We start from the raw sequence: 20,190 nt of genomic DNA on the forward strand, positions 1-20,190 counted from the left end.
TCGTCATTGTCTTCGCCTACACCTCCCATTTTAATTTCAGCTCAAATTTTAAATACATTGAATGCAAAGAGATGTTGCTTAAATATACGAGGATCAGTTTATTCAGGGCATACACATGTTATAAACATATAGGTGTTACAATTCTTAGATATAAGAAGATGTGCGCCAATGGTATGAGTCCCAATGAGACACTTCCACTGGCTCACAAAGATAAACAGCAAACGTGCCAAACTATGTCAAACAAACAAGGCTTTTTCGTTGTTTAAAGAACTTTGTATGTCCCCACAAAATAAATGCAGTCTGACTTTCCCATACAATTTGCAAGTACTTGAGTTTTTACTATCTTTTCAATACCTGATGAAACAATGAATGAGTTTGAATACAATGGAAAGTTAACAATTGCAATAGTTGATAAAAGATAAAGGCATAACAAAACCATGACCAATTTTATTAAACTAAAATTATAAGAAAAAAAGGATAGCTTGTATACAAGGGCAGCAGGCGAAAAGCATTTAAAGAACAAATGTCAGCAAGCATACATGCCAAATAAAGGCAACAGTAGTATACCGCTGATCAAAATTCATAAATCGACAGAGAAAAAAACAAATCCGGGTTACAAACTAAAACTGAGGGAAACGTATCAAATATAAGAGAACTACGACACAACAGAGACACAACACCGAAACATAACACACACAGAAACGAATTATAATGTAACAATGGCCTTTTTCCTGACTTGGTACAGGGCATTTTATGAAAAATGGTGGGTTGAACCTGGTTTTGTGGCATGTCAAACCTCCCGTTTTAATGGAGGTGTTAATTATAACATTAAAATGACAACATTACACGACAGAGTTACAATAAATAAACAGATAAATGGGAGAAAATATAGGACAGAGAAACAAACAAATAATAGCCATCCAAAGGTAACAGGTTAAAAATATCTTTATGCACCAGACGCGCGCTACGTCCACACAAAACTTGGCTCAGATGTTAACAATTTGAAAGCCATAACAACTACCAAGTTGAAGATCGCTGAGAACCAAAAGTTCCAAAAAGTTGTGAGGCCAAGCGAGACAAACAAACAAAATTTCACAAAACACAGACCATCAAACTAAGATAGTTTTTTTTCTAATAATAAACCGGTGTAAAACTTTAGTAACATGCTAGAGTTCTTCATTTAATTTCAAATTAATGAATAGGAAGTGTTTAATCAATTTCGTCGATGCCACATGCGCAGTTATGAATGATGATATTGAAGCTTCATCAACGGTCATGTATCCATAGAAATATGACTTAAATGTTGTATTCCAGTCAACGACATCATAAATGCGTCCTTAAAACATTAAACAATATATCTTTATGAATGGCATATAATGAAGAAAGACAAACAACATAATAGCATAAACGAAAAATATCAAACATGCAAAAAACTAAAAAATGAGCAACATCAAAATGCGGGATGTTTATAAAGGGGTATTACTACATAAAGAAATAAGAGTACGATATATGATTGATAAGGAGACATATACGCCAACTTTGCATGAGGGAGTTGAAACCTTAGTTTCTTAATAATTTCTAAATTTATAAACGGACAATTTTGGTAAAATTTGTTAAATCATGTCAGCACCGACATACTGACTACTGAGCTGATGATACCCTCGGGGACTAATTCAATAACAATGTAGAACATTAAAAAAGCTGGGGAGACGGATTTATAAAAGTTTATCCAAACTTGTTTCCGAATCCCATATTTGAACTTTATGTAACATTGTAATATTTATCTTGACATTTTTCATTAATAAATACTGTTTACTAAGTAGTTACTAGTTTAGATTTAGAAGACAATGGTCTGTTTACAGATGGTGCTAAATATATCGCAGAAATGCTCCATAAAAGTAGAACTATCATTGATCTCGTAAGTATTAATATGTATAAATATTCACTTTTAACCCCGTCTCATTCACTAGGTCCCTGTTTCGATATTGCATTAAACATCATTGCACTACAGACATACTAATAGGTGGAAGGTTAAGATCTTACAAAACATGTTTACCCACGACGAATTTTTGCATATATCAGGAACCTGTAGACTTCGGTTGACTTGGGTTTTTTTTGGTTCATCTGTATGTTTTAAAACTTAGTTTAGCGTCGATTTTGTTGAACTAGGTTTAACTATTGTTTAAGGACCAACTGAAGCCGGGCTCCGAGTGCAAGATGTTTTGAAGATCCATTTAAGGCTTTAATTGGACTTTTTTTTCTGCTTTTTGGTTTGCTTGCTGCTGCCGTATTACATTGCGCCCTTCCATTATATATTCTATTAGACAAAACAACAAGACAAAACGCGACAAGCTTCAATTTTTCATTCCTCTGCGTAAGTTCTCTTTTTTTTCATGAAACTATGTAAAGGAGTAGGTTCAGTAAGACCCCTTTTTGGCCCCAAAATATAGCAGTTTTACAAAATTGTTAAAATGTAAACCTTTAGTTATTTATTGGACAGTAGAATGCTTCTGCTACATAAATATGGGCTGTTTTTGACAATACAATGCACATATATCCGGTACTAGCACCATTAAGTCATGCTAAATTACTGAAATCCTCATAATTCTAGCATTTTAGTTAAATTTTAGACGGTTTTCGTGTAAAACGAAAGTGGCCGCATTCGTGTTCATCCTTAATATTGAAATGTAAGTTGTATTTTATGATAATACATAACATATATGAAGATTGAGGATGAACACGGATGCGGCCACTTTCATTTTTACCAAAAACCATCTGAAAAGTGACATTTTTCGGCATATTAAGTAGGTTTTTCATATTTGAGCTTGAATCGGATCGTTTTTAATGACTAAATCTGTTAAAATCTTTCACATAAACTAATTAATTCAAATAAAATAGACACTTAAGTGTTTAAAAAGTGGTCAAAATCTTTCATCAGATGAAACTGAAATTTGAGGCCAAAATCGGTCCTTACCGGACCTACTCCTTTGGTTTTGCATAATCTTATTTTTATATGTATAATATATATTTTAGAATATAGCAGAGAATTTAATTGGTACAGAAGGAGTACGTGCAATAGCAGACGTGTTACATGTTAATCATAAAATTACCTCATTAGATATATCAGGTAAGACAATTGAAAAGCATGGCGCCAAAACACGTGCTCAAGACAGATGAAACATATTTCGATAAAACGTCGGTCACGCGCTGAAACAAATCACGGTAATTATTTATCATTGGTATATTTGAACGTATTGTAAATAAATGCGTGCCCCTTATTATTATCGAGGTTAATTTGAATTATCAAAAGTGCTCGAACGAAAAAATCTGGTCTACGATTATTGACAGCGACGTCATCAAAATTTGTAATTGAAACGGTCATGAACATCCAGCGAAACAAACAAACATTACAAATGAATTGAAACTTTCCCCTTTTTTTTTTTTATCTTATTGCCGTGTGGAAACGAATATACTAGAAATGTTATGAACAACTATGTGTGGTTGTGTTTGAGTGCACATGTTTTGACGATAATTTATTGTGCAGTTTGTCTTGTCTAACTGCTTTAAATTAAACGAGGGGATCACATATTCATTTTCCAGTGACCTTCACATTTGTCTATTTCAGGACCTACCGATTGTATTTTGTAATTTGTTTTTGTCCAGAACATGCATGCAATATTTGTATATACTGGACCTCATGTAGACATCAGTCAGATTACCTATACCAATTGCAAAATATACCAAAGCGACATTCAAACTCATTACTTGAAAACAAAATGACAATTTCATGACATAAAAAAGGGGGGGGGAACGACAAAGAGACAAAAACAGTACACAAAACACAATATAGAAAATGTATGGATAGTGGTTTAAAAAAAAAAGTTTATGCATTCACTTAATGTAACATTATTGTTTGTTTGTTCCATTATTTTAGGAAGTGGTTTAGTAGATACAGATGCACTCGTGCTAGCGGATATTTTGCAAGTAAGAGGAATACCATTTAATGAATGTCTATTATTTATTTTGAATTTATTGAACCATAAAATTAATTTTTGACTCTTCACATTGAATCGTACGAATACACAACTTCAGAGTGAGAGTAAAAGTGGGTGTGTCGCCATAAAAATTGACAACATTGAAAATAAAAGCAATACATTTAACCGATCAGAAGACAGTATATTTACCAAATTTATTTATTTTGAAATGTATTAATTCTACACCACTTTCTTGTTATTACACTTTTTACATTATTACCCCATGGTATCCCGTGGTATTGCTACTTATATAATTAGTTCTTATACACTAATTAAATACGAAATACGAACAATGTTGCCTACCGTCATCTTTAACCAGTTTGTTTGTTTGTTTGTTTTTAAGTTTGTTTGTTTGTATGTTTGTTTGTTTTTTTGCTTGTTTGTTTTCTTTATTCATTTGTTATTTCAGGGTCTCTTAATTAATTTATGATATATTTTCTACCGAAAACAATCGAAGTATAACTGTTTCATTTCTTTCTTTCAGAACGCTCCATGTTTACGTGAATTAATTCTTAGCCATAATAAGTTTTGCGGTGAAGGAGGGATGATTTTAGGATCCGCAATAGGTGAGTTATTGGTAATATGGAAGAATGACTATAGTTGAGGACACGGATAATATTATAGGCACACGTATGAATTGTCTCTTACCGAACTGTTCTTGTTATCAAGGACTATCATGCTAGCACAAAGCAGGGTTCTTAGTCATATCACATTAGTATTTTCACATCATAAATTTGCAGATTTAAATACCAATTCATCGCACAGTATATACCTTTGAACATTTTGGTCACCTTTTGTGAGATCTCAGACTGTTTCAGAATAAACATAGTGTAATATCAAGGTAATGGAACAGCAACCTAAAAAAATGCCGCCCACCAAAGACAGACAAGGCATTCTAAACGTTTAATAACGAAACCAAAAGATACTGAAAAATATTTTTAACTCCCGTTATACATTATGTATTCGTTTATGTGATCTTAGTGTCAAATTGTGTTAAAATTGCTTAGTAGACGATTACAAACTATTTCTTTGTTACAGATATTGCTTGTATATTGTGCTTTGTCAAAGATTGCGAAAAATTTCGATTCTACATTTCAACGGGAAAACGTTTTGACTAATCATTACGGGAAACTAGCAAATCATTGCTACTACACACACTCCTCCAGTGATTTTTCACACTACATGATCATATCTTTTAACAATTCTTTACACATATTACAGCTATGAACGATACCTTAAGAATATTAGATTTAAGTTGGAATCATCTTAGAGGTAAAGGTGCCATGGCCATAGTAGCAGCATTACAGGTAATTATTAATATCATAATTATTTTGCAGAGGAAATACTCTCTATTAGTTTAGCTGCTAAAACTTAGTGAACATAATGAGAACTATTAAATAGAATAAAATGCGTGTAACTATCTTTTATTACACATGTTACAGTGCTAAATAATAAAATATACGTCTTAGGTTTAATTTCAGGAATATAAGCTTTTACCTTTTGTTTTATTTTGTTTGTGTCATGTTTGAGCATTCCTATTTTGGCATTCTTCATTTTCGTTCAACTTACGGAAACAATTTTGATATTCGGAATATATCTTATATTTCAGAAAAATATTGGTCTACGCAAACTAGATATTTCATGGAATGGTTATGGCAAAGATGAATGTTTTATTCTGAGTCATGCGCTGCAAGAAAATACAACACTGAAGGAACTTGATATATCCAATAACCGACTGAATCAGGAAACCATAAAACACCTTTTAGATGGAATACAAAATGGAGACGGTCTGGAAACTCTACGTGTAAGATGTTTTGTCATTTTTAAAATAGAAAATACACGTATTTAACATGTTCCATTCACTAAATAAGCCTAAAAATAGAAACCTGTCTAAATAATGTTAGTGTATTTAACTGGCTGTTTCTGTTTTAGACCTGTTATAGATTCGAGGTAAGCTGTATTCGAGTCTCGGGTCCAATACAGGTAATCTCGAATCTATAACAGGGCTAATACAGAAACAGCCAGTTCATAACACTTTTATTAAATGATTTAAATGGTATTAATTAGAGTAAATAAGAAACTTACCGCGAAGAAGATGCATAATATCATATCTGAACTTTTCTATAAGCATTCACGTTTATTTATTTTTGTCAACATCGTCATATGTATTATCTGATTTCTCCTCCCAAGTTTTTAGTAGTTTGCTATTACAATTAATTTTATTTAACAAATATTAGGTGGCTGCGACGAAGAATAAATCCGACAATTTAACTATTCTTGCTTTAGAATCGTCTGCGTTCTGACGATTGATCAACGGAAATGAAAAAGTAAAAATAATCAGGAGTCATACTCGAAAAGTCTGACGTTACAAAACACTGAACATCATTTGAAACTTTTTTTATGATATAAAGTTAAAGATATGAATGTATTTTATAGATAACGATATGCCCAAAGTTAAGTGATAAGTAAGCTTAGGCGTAAGAAAATTATAAATCGGAAGTAAACTTCCAGTTTTAGGCCATGAGTATTAACTCTGTCCGAAAAGCAATAACAACTCCTGATTTATATCGAAAGAACAACGGTACCAGTAATACACATTTTGATTTATTTGTATTAGGGCTGATTTGCTCATATCATTTTTGATAACATAGAATATAATGCTAGACTATGTGGAACTATTGACAAGTTTCATGACTTTCGGTTGGTTTATTGCTTGAATAATGGTAAACGGACTTACATTTCAAATGCATTAGTGCGAACAACTGTTCATACTAATACTAAAGCTTTGTTGTATGACACAAACTGAAACAACATAGCTGAACGGGAAGAACAAACTTAGATGTTGAAAATACGAGTTTTGTTAAATGTGCTGTTATAAAATTTTGGATTTCTTTTAAAAATCAAAGAATGTCTCCGAACGCAAAGTTCTGAAATGTTGTCAAAATTGGAACCGCGTTAATGGTACTCTAAAATTTCACTTACAGATACGAGGTAATCCTGTTTCACCGGAACTAGCACTTGCCATAATAAAAGTAATAAAAGAGTCCGAGAATTGCCGGATACAGCAGTTGGACATGGGGGTTAGTATAACAAGTAATAGCTTTTCTAAAAAGCTTGCCGTATTTTAGCTGATTATATTGAGATCAGTGGTTTGTGAGTAGTTTATTTTTATTGGAATATTGCACTTCAAGAAATATGAAAACATGCGCTTTTTTCTACTAATTTGTCATTTTTGGTGTATTATTGGTCTACCCGTGTTATAATGGAAGGAGATTTTATAAAATTGAGAATGGAAATGGGGAATGATATTATAATAAAATGTATTTTGTGTCTATAATCAACTTGATAAAAATAGCATATAACCTACAAGTACTTTTGAGGATTACTACTTGACAAAATGGACAACAACAGAAGGAAGTGGCGGATCCAGAGGGGGATGTATAAGGCGTACACCCCATTCCCCCCCCCCTTTTGCTCATTTTTTTTTTTAAATGATTAATCATACTAGACTATGTGAACTTTGCGATTTCCTGTGTACTCTATTTTTTTATATTTATGTGATAATTCTTTACTTATAAAGATATTTTTGGCTGGAATTTACTGATTGTCAAAGTAATGTGATTCGCTATGGTAGAGTTGACCAGTGCTTCGAAAAACGTCACTCAGTTGTTTTGAAATTCAAATTACAGTAACACATTGCTAAGTCTGAGGATGACAATCATGACACCTTCAAAGCGACATAGGATTGAGCAAGAACGTATTGACTTCTATTTAACTATTCCACCGAACAGGAAGTAATACTCTATAGACTATAACACTCTCATGAAAAAATTCTGAGGCAATATTATTTACCTACGAGAACATGTTTAACCCCAAATGCCATTGTCATGATTGATTGAATATATAAAAGTGCTGCTTTGCGTTGAAGACTAAACTCCAACCTTTAATAATTTACTTTTATAAATTGTGACTTGGATAGACAGTTGTCTTTGGTACTTACATACATGTATATGAGATCCAGTTATATCTATCTACAAGATTGAGCACACATTTTTTTTGTAATAAATTTAAAAGATAATTATTTCTATAATATCTGATAATATGTATCAGTTATTTGTGATTTTTCATTTGATGTGTACTCTCTGGTAATGTCAGTTTCAGCATGATCAGTTGATTGGTTGTGATAGAAAAAATGGGGCAGTTTGCAATTGTCATGTGCAGGTACACCACATGTGGATCTTTTTTCCCCTCTCATTTATAAAATTGTGCATGATATCTATAACAGAAACGCACCAGAATTTTGGTAAATGAAACACTTGTCATATTAAATTAAAGTCAGGGGTGGAATTAAGAGGGTTTTTCAGGGGGCCTGGGCCATCCCTTTTGTAGGAAAATTTTGTTTTTTTATAGGGAATCACTGAAGCATGACTGGAGTTGGCCCCTTCTTAGGCAGTCAGTGGGCTCTCGCTTATGAAAATTTCTGGATCCACCACTAAACGTTTGAGTATAGTTAGATAAGAATTTATGACATATTATGTTGAAATTTGCACAGATAATGAATGAAAAATAGAGTAAATTAAAAAATAGGCACTATTATTAAAAGCTTTCCTTGCTTATTCACAAGGACATATAATATCCTCCGTGCTATTCCGATCTTAGTTTCTATTCATACATACATGTAGTCTGGTGCTGTTCCAAGTAGTTTTCTTTTTTCTGTTTCTTGAGAAGTATTTCTTTTACCTGTTCAGTCACTGTAAAGTGTTACAATTCCTATTTAAACGCAACACATAAATAGTGACCAAAAAGGTACAGCTATCACATGAGAGAAGCTAGAAAAAAGTAAAATGTATACATTTTAAACATTTTTGTAGGACCATGAAAATGGGGTATATAGATAGATATGCATAAAGAGACCATAGAACAAATAAGCAAACAAATTCAAAGGAGATGTACAAGTACATGTAACATGAATTATTATTATTAAAAAAAAGTCATGGCATGGCCAGAGACCCCAAACTTGACAGCATTTGGTGTTGAACAGGTAAAATGTTTGCATTGACAATAAATATAGCCTTTGTTTCACCCAGGTCGCCTTTCCCTAAATCAGCTATATAAAAGGTAACCACATATTTCTGGGCCGGGTTGAAAAATAAATGAAAATGACTTTGAAAAAAGCTTATACATGTTATAGAAAGACACCAAATTTGGGAGACATCTATTAAAATGTTTGAAATAATAAGAAAGTTGACAAGAAATAAGCTTTTTCAGATAATATACAGACTATTGCAGTCAGCCGCCTGAAATGTTTGCTTATACACTTTGCTTTCCTATAATGATTTAAAATCAGTGTGATAGTTTTCATGAAGAACACTGAGCGTACAGGTATTATGACAAGATAAATGTTGTGTTACATGTATCTACCCAAATAAGTAAAATATGAAAATTCTTGCCTCCAAAACCAGTGATTGATCTCCTGATTTATATCTCATCACTCTATGCAGATGCTGTGTGAAAAAAAAAATTGACTAAACAGTATGCTTCTATCCATTGAGTTGATTTATTATTAATTATTTTGCTTTGAATACACCTTCTTGCTACAATATGAATATGTCCACCATTACAAACTGTACATGTACATCACAAATATTCCATGTAAAATTTTGATGTTTTAATACAAAATATATGATGCCACAATGGAAAAGTAATTGTTGTACATGTATGACGTTAATGGTTTAAGAACGGACAGATTCTTAGGTCAGGTGGGACAATAAGGGGGAAGGGGGCGACTTCTCCAGTCATGCTTCAGTGATTCCCTAGATAATCAACCAAATAGTAATGTTTGTTACGAAAACATATACTAAGTGTAAAACCTGATGATGTGAATAAATTGAAATCAGACATATCAAATAAAATTTTCAGTGCTTTTGATATATCAATGGGCAATCTGATGAGTTAAGACTTTTTTGACTGATTTTTATAGTTCGTTCTTATGTTGTACTGTTATACATGTACCACTGTCCAAGGTTTGGGGGGGGATCAGAATCCCGCTAACATGTTTACCAAGCCACATTATTTATGTATGTGTCTGTCCCAAGTCAGGAGCCTACAACTCAGTGGTTGTTGTTTGTTTATGTGTTACATATTTGTTTTCGTTCATTTTTTTATATAAATAAGGCCGTTGGTTTTCTGGTTTGAATTGTTTTACATGTCATATCAGGGCCTTTATAGCTGACTATGTTGTATAGATTTTGATCATCATTGACCTATAGTTGTTCATGTCTGTGTCATTTTGGTCTCTTGTAGACAGTTGTCTCATGGGCAATCATACCACATCTTCTTTTTTTATAATGACTGCTGATCACCACTGTGTTCATACTGGGACTATTATGGTCCAACAACCAGTGGCGGATCCAGAAATTTTCATGAGTGCAGGCCCACCAAATTTCCCAAAAAAGGATTGCATGCCCCCTGGCCCCCTTCTAAATCAGTCTCCTGACAGCTACAAAGAATAAATTATCAGGTACGAGTACATCAAAGATCATTAAACTATCTACCCCACATGCAAACATCTATTTGGGAGTTCACTGTATTGCAAGTTTTTTTTGGGGGTTCGAAGGATCGTATAAATCATTGCATTGGGGGTCATTGTCAAAATATAGAGCTAAAGATAAATTATATAATTTGCAACAGCTGACACTATATATGTATATAGTGCACTGAAACCCTTGCAAATAACAATACAGTGTCAGTGGTGCTTGGTGTAGGCTTCTTTGCACATAAGAAACCATATTGCTCACCTTGTAATAGACCACTTTCGAGTTCATCCGTCACCGGCAAAAACTCGTCAATTATGCACGCCTTTATGACGTCATTTACCAGATAGAGGGGGTCGCCTGTATCCCTGCACTAGTTACGTTCATCAAGCGTCTTAGTGATCGTCTTTGTGCAGGATAAACTAGAAATAATGGTTGCTCTGTAGGTACTTACTGACAATTCCCTAATGACAGCAGTGTTGATTGTTAATTTTGAGAATTCAATTTGCCGAATAATTCGTATAATATAGAATTATAGTTTTCCAACCACTCGCTCAACATTGGAAGGGAAGTGACGACGCCCCAAAACGCACAAATGACGGTGATAAAAGCGCGTATAATTGACGAGTTTTTTCCGGTGACGGATGAACTCGAAAGTGGTCTATTTTTGTATTCTTCTAATAAGTATCGTCGGGTTTGTTTATTTACACCAGAAATCAATGAAGCGATGAATGCTGGAAACGAAATTACATCTTCGGTAAATTCCATGATTCTAATATTTTCTAATCAATATGTCCAAGCAATGAAAAATAAATCGTTATAATTTTTATACATAGAGCATACGTTTTATATATTTACTATTTAAAATCTAAGCTTACGAAGAAATCTAACACAAAAGTATCTCAATGCTCGTCGATCTCAATCATTTAACCGTTTTAATACGCAGTTTAAAGTATAAATTATACGCATTACTGTTCTATTTTTAGAGAATAGCAATAATACATAAATGTACAGTTTCTTAACAAAATAGCAACATAATTACAAGATTAAATCACCACATTGTCACAAGATTATATAATCTGCACCAAATTGACAGTTTGTCGTGAGTTATCATCATAACTAATCACTATAGCAAATGAACACTTTATCATAATATGTACATATAACCTAGTATCATGATTTCAATCCGACCCCACTTACGGACGCGTTGAACATATAATGCATGCCACTCATTAATAGCCAATCAGACGTTAAAAAGACCTTCATTTCCCAAAAAATCATTCCGGAAACATCCGCGAAGCAGTATTTATAACCAATGAAATAACAGAAATATCGTTAACAGATTTACCCGAACCTGACGTTTAGCCTCTGACTAATCAGACCGTATGACCATGGTCATACGGAAAGCGTTGAACATATAATGCATGCCACTCATTAATAGCCAATCAGACGTTAAAAAGACCTTCATTTCCCAAAAAATCATTCCGGAAACATCCGCGAAGCAGTATTTATAACCAATGAAATAACAGAAATATCGTTAACAGATTTACCCGAACCTGACGTTTAGCCTCTGACTAATCAGACCGTATGACCATGGTCATACGGTAATGATGGTTAAAGTATTTGAACGATTTGTTGTTAAATGTTTTCTAAACAATAAGTGAATTTACATTTTTCCGGAATACCTCAGACACCTTGCTTTGAATTGCTTTAACCTTCCCATAAAGCGAAAATGAAAATTTAGAAAATTATTTCTTTATCGATCATAATTTGGGTTTAATCTACTTGTAAATTAATTTAATTTCCAGGACATTGACGTCAACGAAGATTTTGTGTCCCTTGTGGATGATATAACAATGTACCGGCCCTTTGAAGTATTATATTCAAACGTGTTAAAACATGGCGGCTTACAAAAACGGGAAGTAGAAGGCATAGACTATAATGTGAACATGGTTGACGAACTTTTTAAATATATGCATGAAAATAATTACCGAGTGATAGATCTAATGAAATGGCTGGACAAAGATGGCAGCATGAGTGTTAGTAGGGACGAGTTTAAACAAGGGATGAAAGTAAGTTTTTGTCTAATAACTTTCATTGCTTATCAATTTTATTTCTCCTGTTCTTTATACTTGAACACAATCTTACAAACTGCCACCCTCCATCCCCCCCAAAAAAACAACAACAAAAAAACAAACATGCAACAAAACAAACTGTGACAACAATAGTTCAAAATTAGTTTTATTTGGTTTCTATTCTGGATGAATAACATGGAAATGATTCTGTATGAGATTTTTAACCATTTCTAAAGATATGTTATGTGGTAAAACTAAGTAAATCGCTTTAGTAATAATTTTAGTGTTTCCCTTTGTTATATCAGCACTTATTATCGATATGTGTATCGCGTTCTCATCTCACCTATAATTGAACTACATTTTTCTCACAATGCGCATGCGGTCCTCACATTTACCATACTACGTATAATATGACCATTTTACAACGCTGTTTTAACAGTTTATGGTAAATAGGCGTAAAAATTCATTTAAAAATTAGAATTATTGGTAATATTTGGGCAGTTTCAGGAATTACTTCTATTTACTAAGTGCATGTAATTCCTAAATTTTAGTCATTAAATGTAATTCCTAATTTCACCTATTTACTGTTACATACATGTATGCATGTATATGCTATGAGTAAACCAGAAAAGTAATAGAGAAAATAGGATGAAATCAAATGCAAAGGTGAAATAAATATTTGTAGACATGATGCACAATATGATTTAAATCGTATACATGTATATATAAACTTATAATTGTTATTTTCAGCTTTAAGCGTTGCGTAACTTATCACTTAAAATAGGACCTTGTCTATATGAATTAAATTCGTAAAAAAAAATAGAAGTTATTGTGGTTAATGCACTATAAATACTGGTGAGTTAACATTCATACTTATATTTGCTGTATTATTAAGTCTCTTGTGGAGAGTTTACCCATTTGTAATCATACTCCGTCTTCCTATTTCTATATTATGCGTTTTTAGAGTCACATAGTTCGAAATATGCGTTTTAATGTCACAAGTGGAAAATTTACAGTCTGTGCTCACAAATTCGTTTTAAGAGTCACATAGTAGGAACTCTACGTTTTAATGTGACAAACGGAAAAAATACAATCTATACTTCGTGCCACACATCAAACACATACACAAAACACAAACAGACACACATATATAGATATAAGAAGCTGTGGTATGAGTGCCAATGAGACAACTATCCACCCAAGTCATAATTAGTAAAAGTAAACAATTATAGGTCAAAGTATGGTCTTGATATGTATACTTACTGTGGAGTCACACTACAACACGATACAATTTCTAATAATTTCTCATCTTGTAGACAGCACAGTTTCCATTGACAGAATTTCAGTTGGACAAAATGGTAGACGAACTAGATATGGATGGTGATGGCGAAGTTGATTTTTCGTGAGTACTCATCACAAATGCATATATCTTGTATATGTTTATTTTCTTGAAACGCTATAAGCAACACAATGAAACAAAACATAAAAACCTCACTGACAACCTAAAGCCTCGGTCACACCTTACCGGATAGCTCGAACGGACGCCTAACGGATAAAAAAAAGTTATCCGTTGACAGAATTTTTATCCGTTTGGAGTCCGTTGGTGTACTAACGGACATGTAACGAATGCCTAACGGACACACAACGGACATTGAACGTACGTGAAACGGATACGTACCGGACAGAACGGACGTCGAACGTACATCCAACGGACGAGTACCGGATAAAACGGACACCTAACGGAAGCGTAACGGATAAAACGGATGAACAAAATAATCTGAAAATTAAAGGCTATAAACCATCTAAAAATTAAAGGCAATAAACCATCTGAAAATTAAAAGCAATAAACCATCTGAAAATTAAAGGCAATAAACCACATACACATACATCCGTACTGCATGCTACGATATTTTGCTCCAGAAGCAAGGTGTCTAAGTGTAATTGCTAACTTGAGTCCTGGTTCCAGCGGATTTCTGTAAAAGGTATTCTGCTTGGCTATGCGAGGTCCAATCCGCTGCAATATCTCGTCGAACATCTCTGTGGGCATTCGAAGGAAGTGTACAAAGGACTGCCGATCCTCCCGCCTAAGTTCGGTCATGAGTTGGTCATATAGACCAAAACTGCGTCGTCTTTCAGGACTAAGCCATGGTCGTGTCCACCATCTCCTTTGTCTTCTCCTTCTTGTCCTTTCGACAGCTATAAGGTTTATATTTGCTACATTTAAGTTGAGTCTGGCCTGAATAAGAGCTGCTTGGTAGCGAAGACGTGCTCTTACTCCAAGATCCATCACGAATAATAAATATTCATGACACTCAAGAAAATCTAACATACCAATTATTGGAATTTCTGACGCGAAATTTCAATTGGCATTTGTCAGTTTTACATCCGGTAGGCATCCGTTTTATCCGTTATCCTTCCGTTAATGTCCGTTTCACATCCGTTTTATCCGTTAGGCGTCCGGTAGACGTCCGTTGGTAAATTGATCTACCGGATCTCCAACGGATGCATAACGGACACGTAACGGATACAAAACGGACGAGTACCGTACAAAACGGATGCCTAACGGACGCCTAACGGACGTTCAACGGACATTTTATCCGTTGGACGTCCGTTCAAAGTTTTGAACATGCTCAAAATTTTCCACCGGACAGAACGGACGTCAACGGATAAAACGGAAGCTTAACGGACATGCAACGGATATGGACGGACGCCTAACGGATAAGAACGGACGTCTAGCGGACATGAACGGATTGAAAAAAAGTTATCCGTTAGGCGTCCGTTCGAGCTATCGGGTAAGGTGTGACCGAGGCTTAAAGCATACATTAAAAAGTAAAATCACAAAACTCCGAGGAAATTTAAAACAAAAGTCACTAAGAAAATGACAAAATCAAGTGCTCAAAAACATCATACTGGGATATTCCTGATTATTTTAGTGACCTAACCCACACAATTGAAACATTGATCTTTTACAAATTTCTCTTAAACATATATTTTGAAGGCCCTTATCACATTAATCACTCTAATATGTATATTATTAGTTTACCGCAATATTCAGAATGCAATGAATCAAGTTCTTTTTTCCCAATCCGAAACTCAAAACTCCATTTAACGAGTTTGAAATTGTACAATAACTGTAGATATTAATTATTATAATTTTCAATCTTATTCTCAGAAAATTAGAAAAGATGTTCGGTAGGTATTTAGATTATTCATGTGCTTGGTATACAATGTAGAAGCTAGATCTTGCTTATCCATTTTAGTGGTGACAGTTAAACCAGTAAGCGAATTAATGGTATGCTAAAAAATGCTGTTTTTGAGTTAAGATATGGTCTTTTCATTTTATTCATGTTCATAATATTTGACACCTAAAATTCACCCTGTTTACAAAGAAGATTGATTGAAACCACCTGAAACTGCCCCTAAAATATGTCAAAACTGTCCCTAAGTAATTTATTTCAGGACAAAACGTGCAGTGGCGTAGCACTTCGAGGGTCAAAGTAATTTATATATTTTAGAGAGCATTACAGGATTTATTTTCAAATGTTACTGGCTTTATTTATCGCAAATGAGTCAAAACTAAGAGTTTTAAATGAAATTTGATTTGAAATACATTTATGAATAGCAAAGTTATATCGAAGGTTTCTCAAAAACAATTGAACAAGTCATACGATTCATGAATGCGCTGCGTGTTTCCAATTCCAAAGACCAATTAGATGGAAACTGAACAGCTTTTGAATCTTGAAAGATCATCGTGAAAGAAACGACGAATTCGTTAACCTATGATATTTCTTCTATTATTTGTGATATATGTGACATTTTAGCTATAAACACTAGTAAGTGAATTTTTATCTCCGACTACTAATCGTGTTATACCCTCAGGAAATACTTAAATTCATCTACTGCGGAATAGTGAGTACTGTTAAGACAATTCGTTTTCAGTCAATTAAGATCAGTACAACCGTGGATTAATTCTTGCAGTAATTGTTATTTTCTGGACAGTGAATTAATCAACTGCATCTAAACAGGACTTAATTGACCATAAGACTAATATAATGTCTGAATAGTTCCAAAAATAACAACAAAAATGTCTAATTTTGTATTAACATTGTTTTGTTCAGTCTTCGCATATAATATTGAAATCAAAATGTCCCTTCAAGATGAGTTTTTAAGAACACAAAGCAAACGTGAACTTTGCCGCTATGATCTGAATTATACGTTCCACTTAACACTATTTGCGATGTTTATTATTGCATATTAATATTATATCGATCATATTTGTACTTGTTTGGCTTTATAAATATTTTGATATGAGCGTCACTGATGAGTCTTATGTAGACGAAACGCGCGTCTGGCGTACTAAATTATAATCCTGGTACCTTTGATAACTATTTACACCACTGGGTCGATGCCACTGCTGGTGGACGTTTCGTCCCCGAGGGTATCACCAGCCCAGTAGTCAACATTTCGGTGTTGACATGAATATCAATAATGTGGTCATTTTTATAAATTTCCTGTTTACAAAACTTTGAATTTTACGAAAAACTAAGGATTTTCTTATCCCAGGCATATATTACCTAACCATATTTGGCACAACTTTTTGGACTTTTGGATCATCAATGTTCTTCAACTTTGTACTTGTTTGGCTTTATAAATATTTTGATATGAGCGTCACTGATGAGTCTTATGTAGACGAAACGCGCGTCTGGTGTACTAAATTATAGTCCTGGTACCTTTGATAACTATTAATTCTTATTCCAATATTTGTTCTGTAGCATTTTATAAATGTACAAAATAATTTTAATTTTCAATATTGTGTTTGGTCAGTACCTTTAGTTTGTTTGTTTTAAGACCTAGAATTATTTTAGGGAGAAACAAGAGCATAGTCCATTTACTTTGCAATTTTTTCAATGAACAATTTTATCACTGATAATAGTGAAATGTGGTAAGATGGTAGAAATAATGAAAAAATGTAAACAAAATAGTACAGAAAATGATCAGAATTAACTTCTAGTATTTTTTCATTCATTAAACTATGTTAATTTACAAAACTTTTCCTGTACATCGGTACTAACAACATTTATAACAAATCATTCTAAAAATTCCCGTTAATAGATTTAGAAATTGAAAAAAGAACTTTTGTTTCATTTTCCTCAGACAAAGTCTACCCTACACCGATTTGGCTGCTATGTTCATATCCTATTTGGTCATATAGCTCTTTGAACTTTTTTGGGTACTTATAAAGCGTTGGCTTCCAAGCCTCCGGCGTTGAGCTTTTCTGCTAAAGATAAACTTTTAAGGTAAATCCAGAAAAGTAGTTCAGATGTTTTTGACAGCAATAGGTTGATACCACTGCTAGGGAAAAATTAATCCCCGAGTATTTCATTGGTATAATAGCAATTTACTTCGATACTGTCATAAATTATAGAAATAATTTTTTCTAAAATTGTTCGTATATAAATTAAAATATAGATAAACAAAGGTTTCATCTCCACCAGAGATATTTGACCTTACAATGATTTGGCTATTCTCTTTATGCTTTTTAAGGATCTATTTCTATACATCCTTGTGCTTTAAACATTTGTCATGGAACGTTCCTGATTTCGTATACAGAAAAGCGCTCCTGAAGCCGGAACAATATGAAGTGTGGTCTTCTTTTTGTTATTTCATTTAGATATCTCGGATTGTGTGAATCCATAGAAAGGGATTATTTTTTTTAAATGTTTTATTAAATATGAAAAAATGCGTTAATTTCACCTTATTTTGCAATTTAAAACGAAGAATATGAAAATCACGAAAATGTCACCTCAGAAATACATTAAAGTTAGCCTTGTATCTTCTGAAAATAATCCACACTTTGTCTTTGACATCTATATAGCTTCCGCGGCCTATTGTCTGAAACAGAAATTGTAACATACTTTAATTCGATATCTTTATAGTGTTCATGAACGTTTTTAATTTCCATGCATTATTCTTTACAGAGAACTACTTGCAGGCGAAAGGATATTCAGGCGGAGAATGAGAAGACGATTAGAAAGGGAAAAAGCAAATGCAAAACGCAGAGCAGAATTCAAAAGAACGAGTGTACTATTGACAATAGGAGAGCATTCATGACTTCACATAGTTGTATCATGTGACCATTGACTGTGATAATTTGAAAAGAAACATGAATTCACATAGTAGTATCATTTTACCATTGACTGTGACAATTTGAGAGCATTCATGAATTCACACAGTAGTATCATTTTACCATTGACTGTGACAATTTGAGAACATTCATGAATTCACATAGTAGTATCATTTTACCGTTGACTGTGACAATTTATACGCATTATAATAATCATAACCATTGTCTTTCATGAAGTGTTTGTTGAATAAACTAGATCTAGGACGAATTTCGTCATTGTCTTCGCCTACACCTCCCATTTTAATTTCAGCTCAAATTTTAACCTTGAACCTGGTTTTGTGGCATGCCAAACCTCCCACTTTAATGGCAGTGTTAAGTATAACATTACAATTACAACATTACATGACAGGGTTACAATAGATTAACAGATCAATGGGAGAAAATATAGGACAGAGAAACAAACGAATAATAGCCAACCAAAGGTAACAGGTTGAAAAATATCGTGATGCACCAGACGCGCGCTACGTCCACACAAAACTATGCTCAGATGTAAAAAAAATTGAAAGCCATAACAACTTCCAAGTTGAAGATCGTCGAGGACCAAAAGTTTAAAAAAAGTTGTGAGACCAAACGAGACAAACAAACAAAATTTCACAAACACAGACCATAAAACTAAGATAGTTTTTTAATAATAATAAACCGGAGTAAAACATTAGTAACATGCTAGGGTACTTCATTTAATTTCAAATTAATGAATAGCAAGTGCTTAATCAATTTCGTCGATGCCACATGCGCAGTAATGAATGATGATATTGAAGCTTCATTAACGGTCATGTATCCATAGAAATAGGACTTAAATGTTGTATTCCTGTCAACGACATCATGATTGCGTCATTACACAATGTTACAACATTTAACAATATATCTTTATAAATGGCATATAAATAAAGGCAACAGTAGTATACCGCTGTTCAAAACTCATAAATCCAGGGACAAAAAACAAAATCGGGGTAACAAACTAAAACCGAGGGAGACGCATTAAATATAAGAGGAGAACAACGACATAACACCGAAACGTAACACACACAGAAACGGACCAAGCATCAGACAAAACACCACGAGAATAAATATAATGAAGAAAGACAAACAACATAATAAAATAAACGAAGAATATCAAACATGCAAAAAACTAAAAAATGAGCAACATCAAAATGCGGGATGTTTATAAAGGGGTATTACTACATGTAAATAAAGAAATAAAGAGTACGATATATGATTGGTAAGGAGACATATACGCCAATTTGCATGAGGGAGTTTAAACCTTAGTTTCTTAATAATTTCTAAATTTATAAACGGACAATTTTAGTAAAATTTGGTAAATCATGTCAGCACCGACGACTGAGCTGATGATATCCTCGGGGACT

The 20,190-nt window shown here is 33.5% G+C and overlaps 1 protein-coding gene across 1 annotated transcript; it reads left to right on the forward strand.

The window, feature by feature from the left end:
• Positions 1-158: 158 nt before the first annotated feature.
• On the forward strand, positions 159-19,034 carry LOC139484446 (leucine-rich repeat-containing protein 74A-like). Its single transcript, XM_071268178.1, has 11 exons — positions 159-171; positions 1,824-1,918; positions 3,034-3,127; positions 3,935-3,984; positions 4,519-4,600; positions 5,256-5,341; positions 5,644-5,838; positions 7,019-7,114; positions 12,376-12,639; positions 13,959-14,044; positions 18,621-19,034. Exons 1-11 carry the CDS (start codon positions 159-161, stop codon positions 18,751-18,753), a joined length of 1,194 nt encoding a protein of 397 aa, XP_071124279.1. The 3' UTR covers positions 18,754-19,034.
• The last annotated feature ends 1,156 nt before the right edge of the window (positions 19,035-20,190 follow it).

This window comes from Mytilus edulis, chromosome 8 (genome assembly GCF_963676685.1).
Source record: "Mytilus edulis chromosome 8, xbMytEdul2.2, whole genome shotgun sequence".
In the NCBI taxonomy this organism is placed as follows: Eukaryota; Metazoa; Mollusca; class Bivalvia; order Mytilida; family Mytilidae; genus Mytilus; species Mytilus edulis.

Excerpts from the sequence above, each read along its gene's own strand:
- LOC139484446 (XM_071268178.1), top strand. Across the intron at positions 7,115-12,375 it reads TACAGCAGTTGGACATGGGG|GACATTGACGTCAACGAAGA; the intron begins GTTAGTATAACA and ends TTTAATTTCCAG. Across the intron at positions 12,640-13,958 it reads AGTTTAAACAAGGGATGAAA|ACAGCACAGTTTCCATTGAC; the intron begins GTAAGTTTTTGT and ends CTCATCTTGTAG.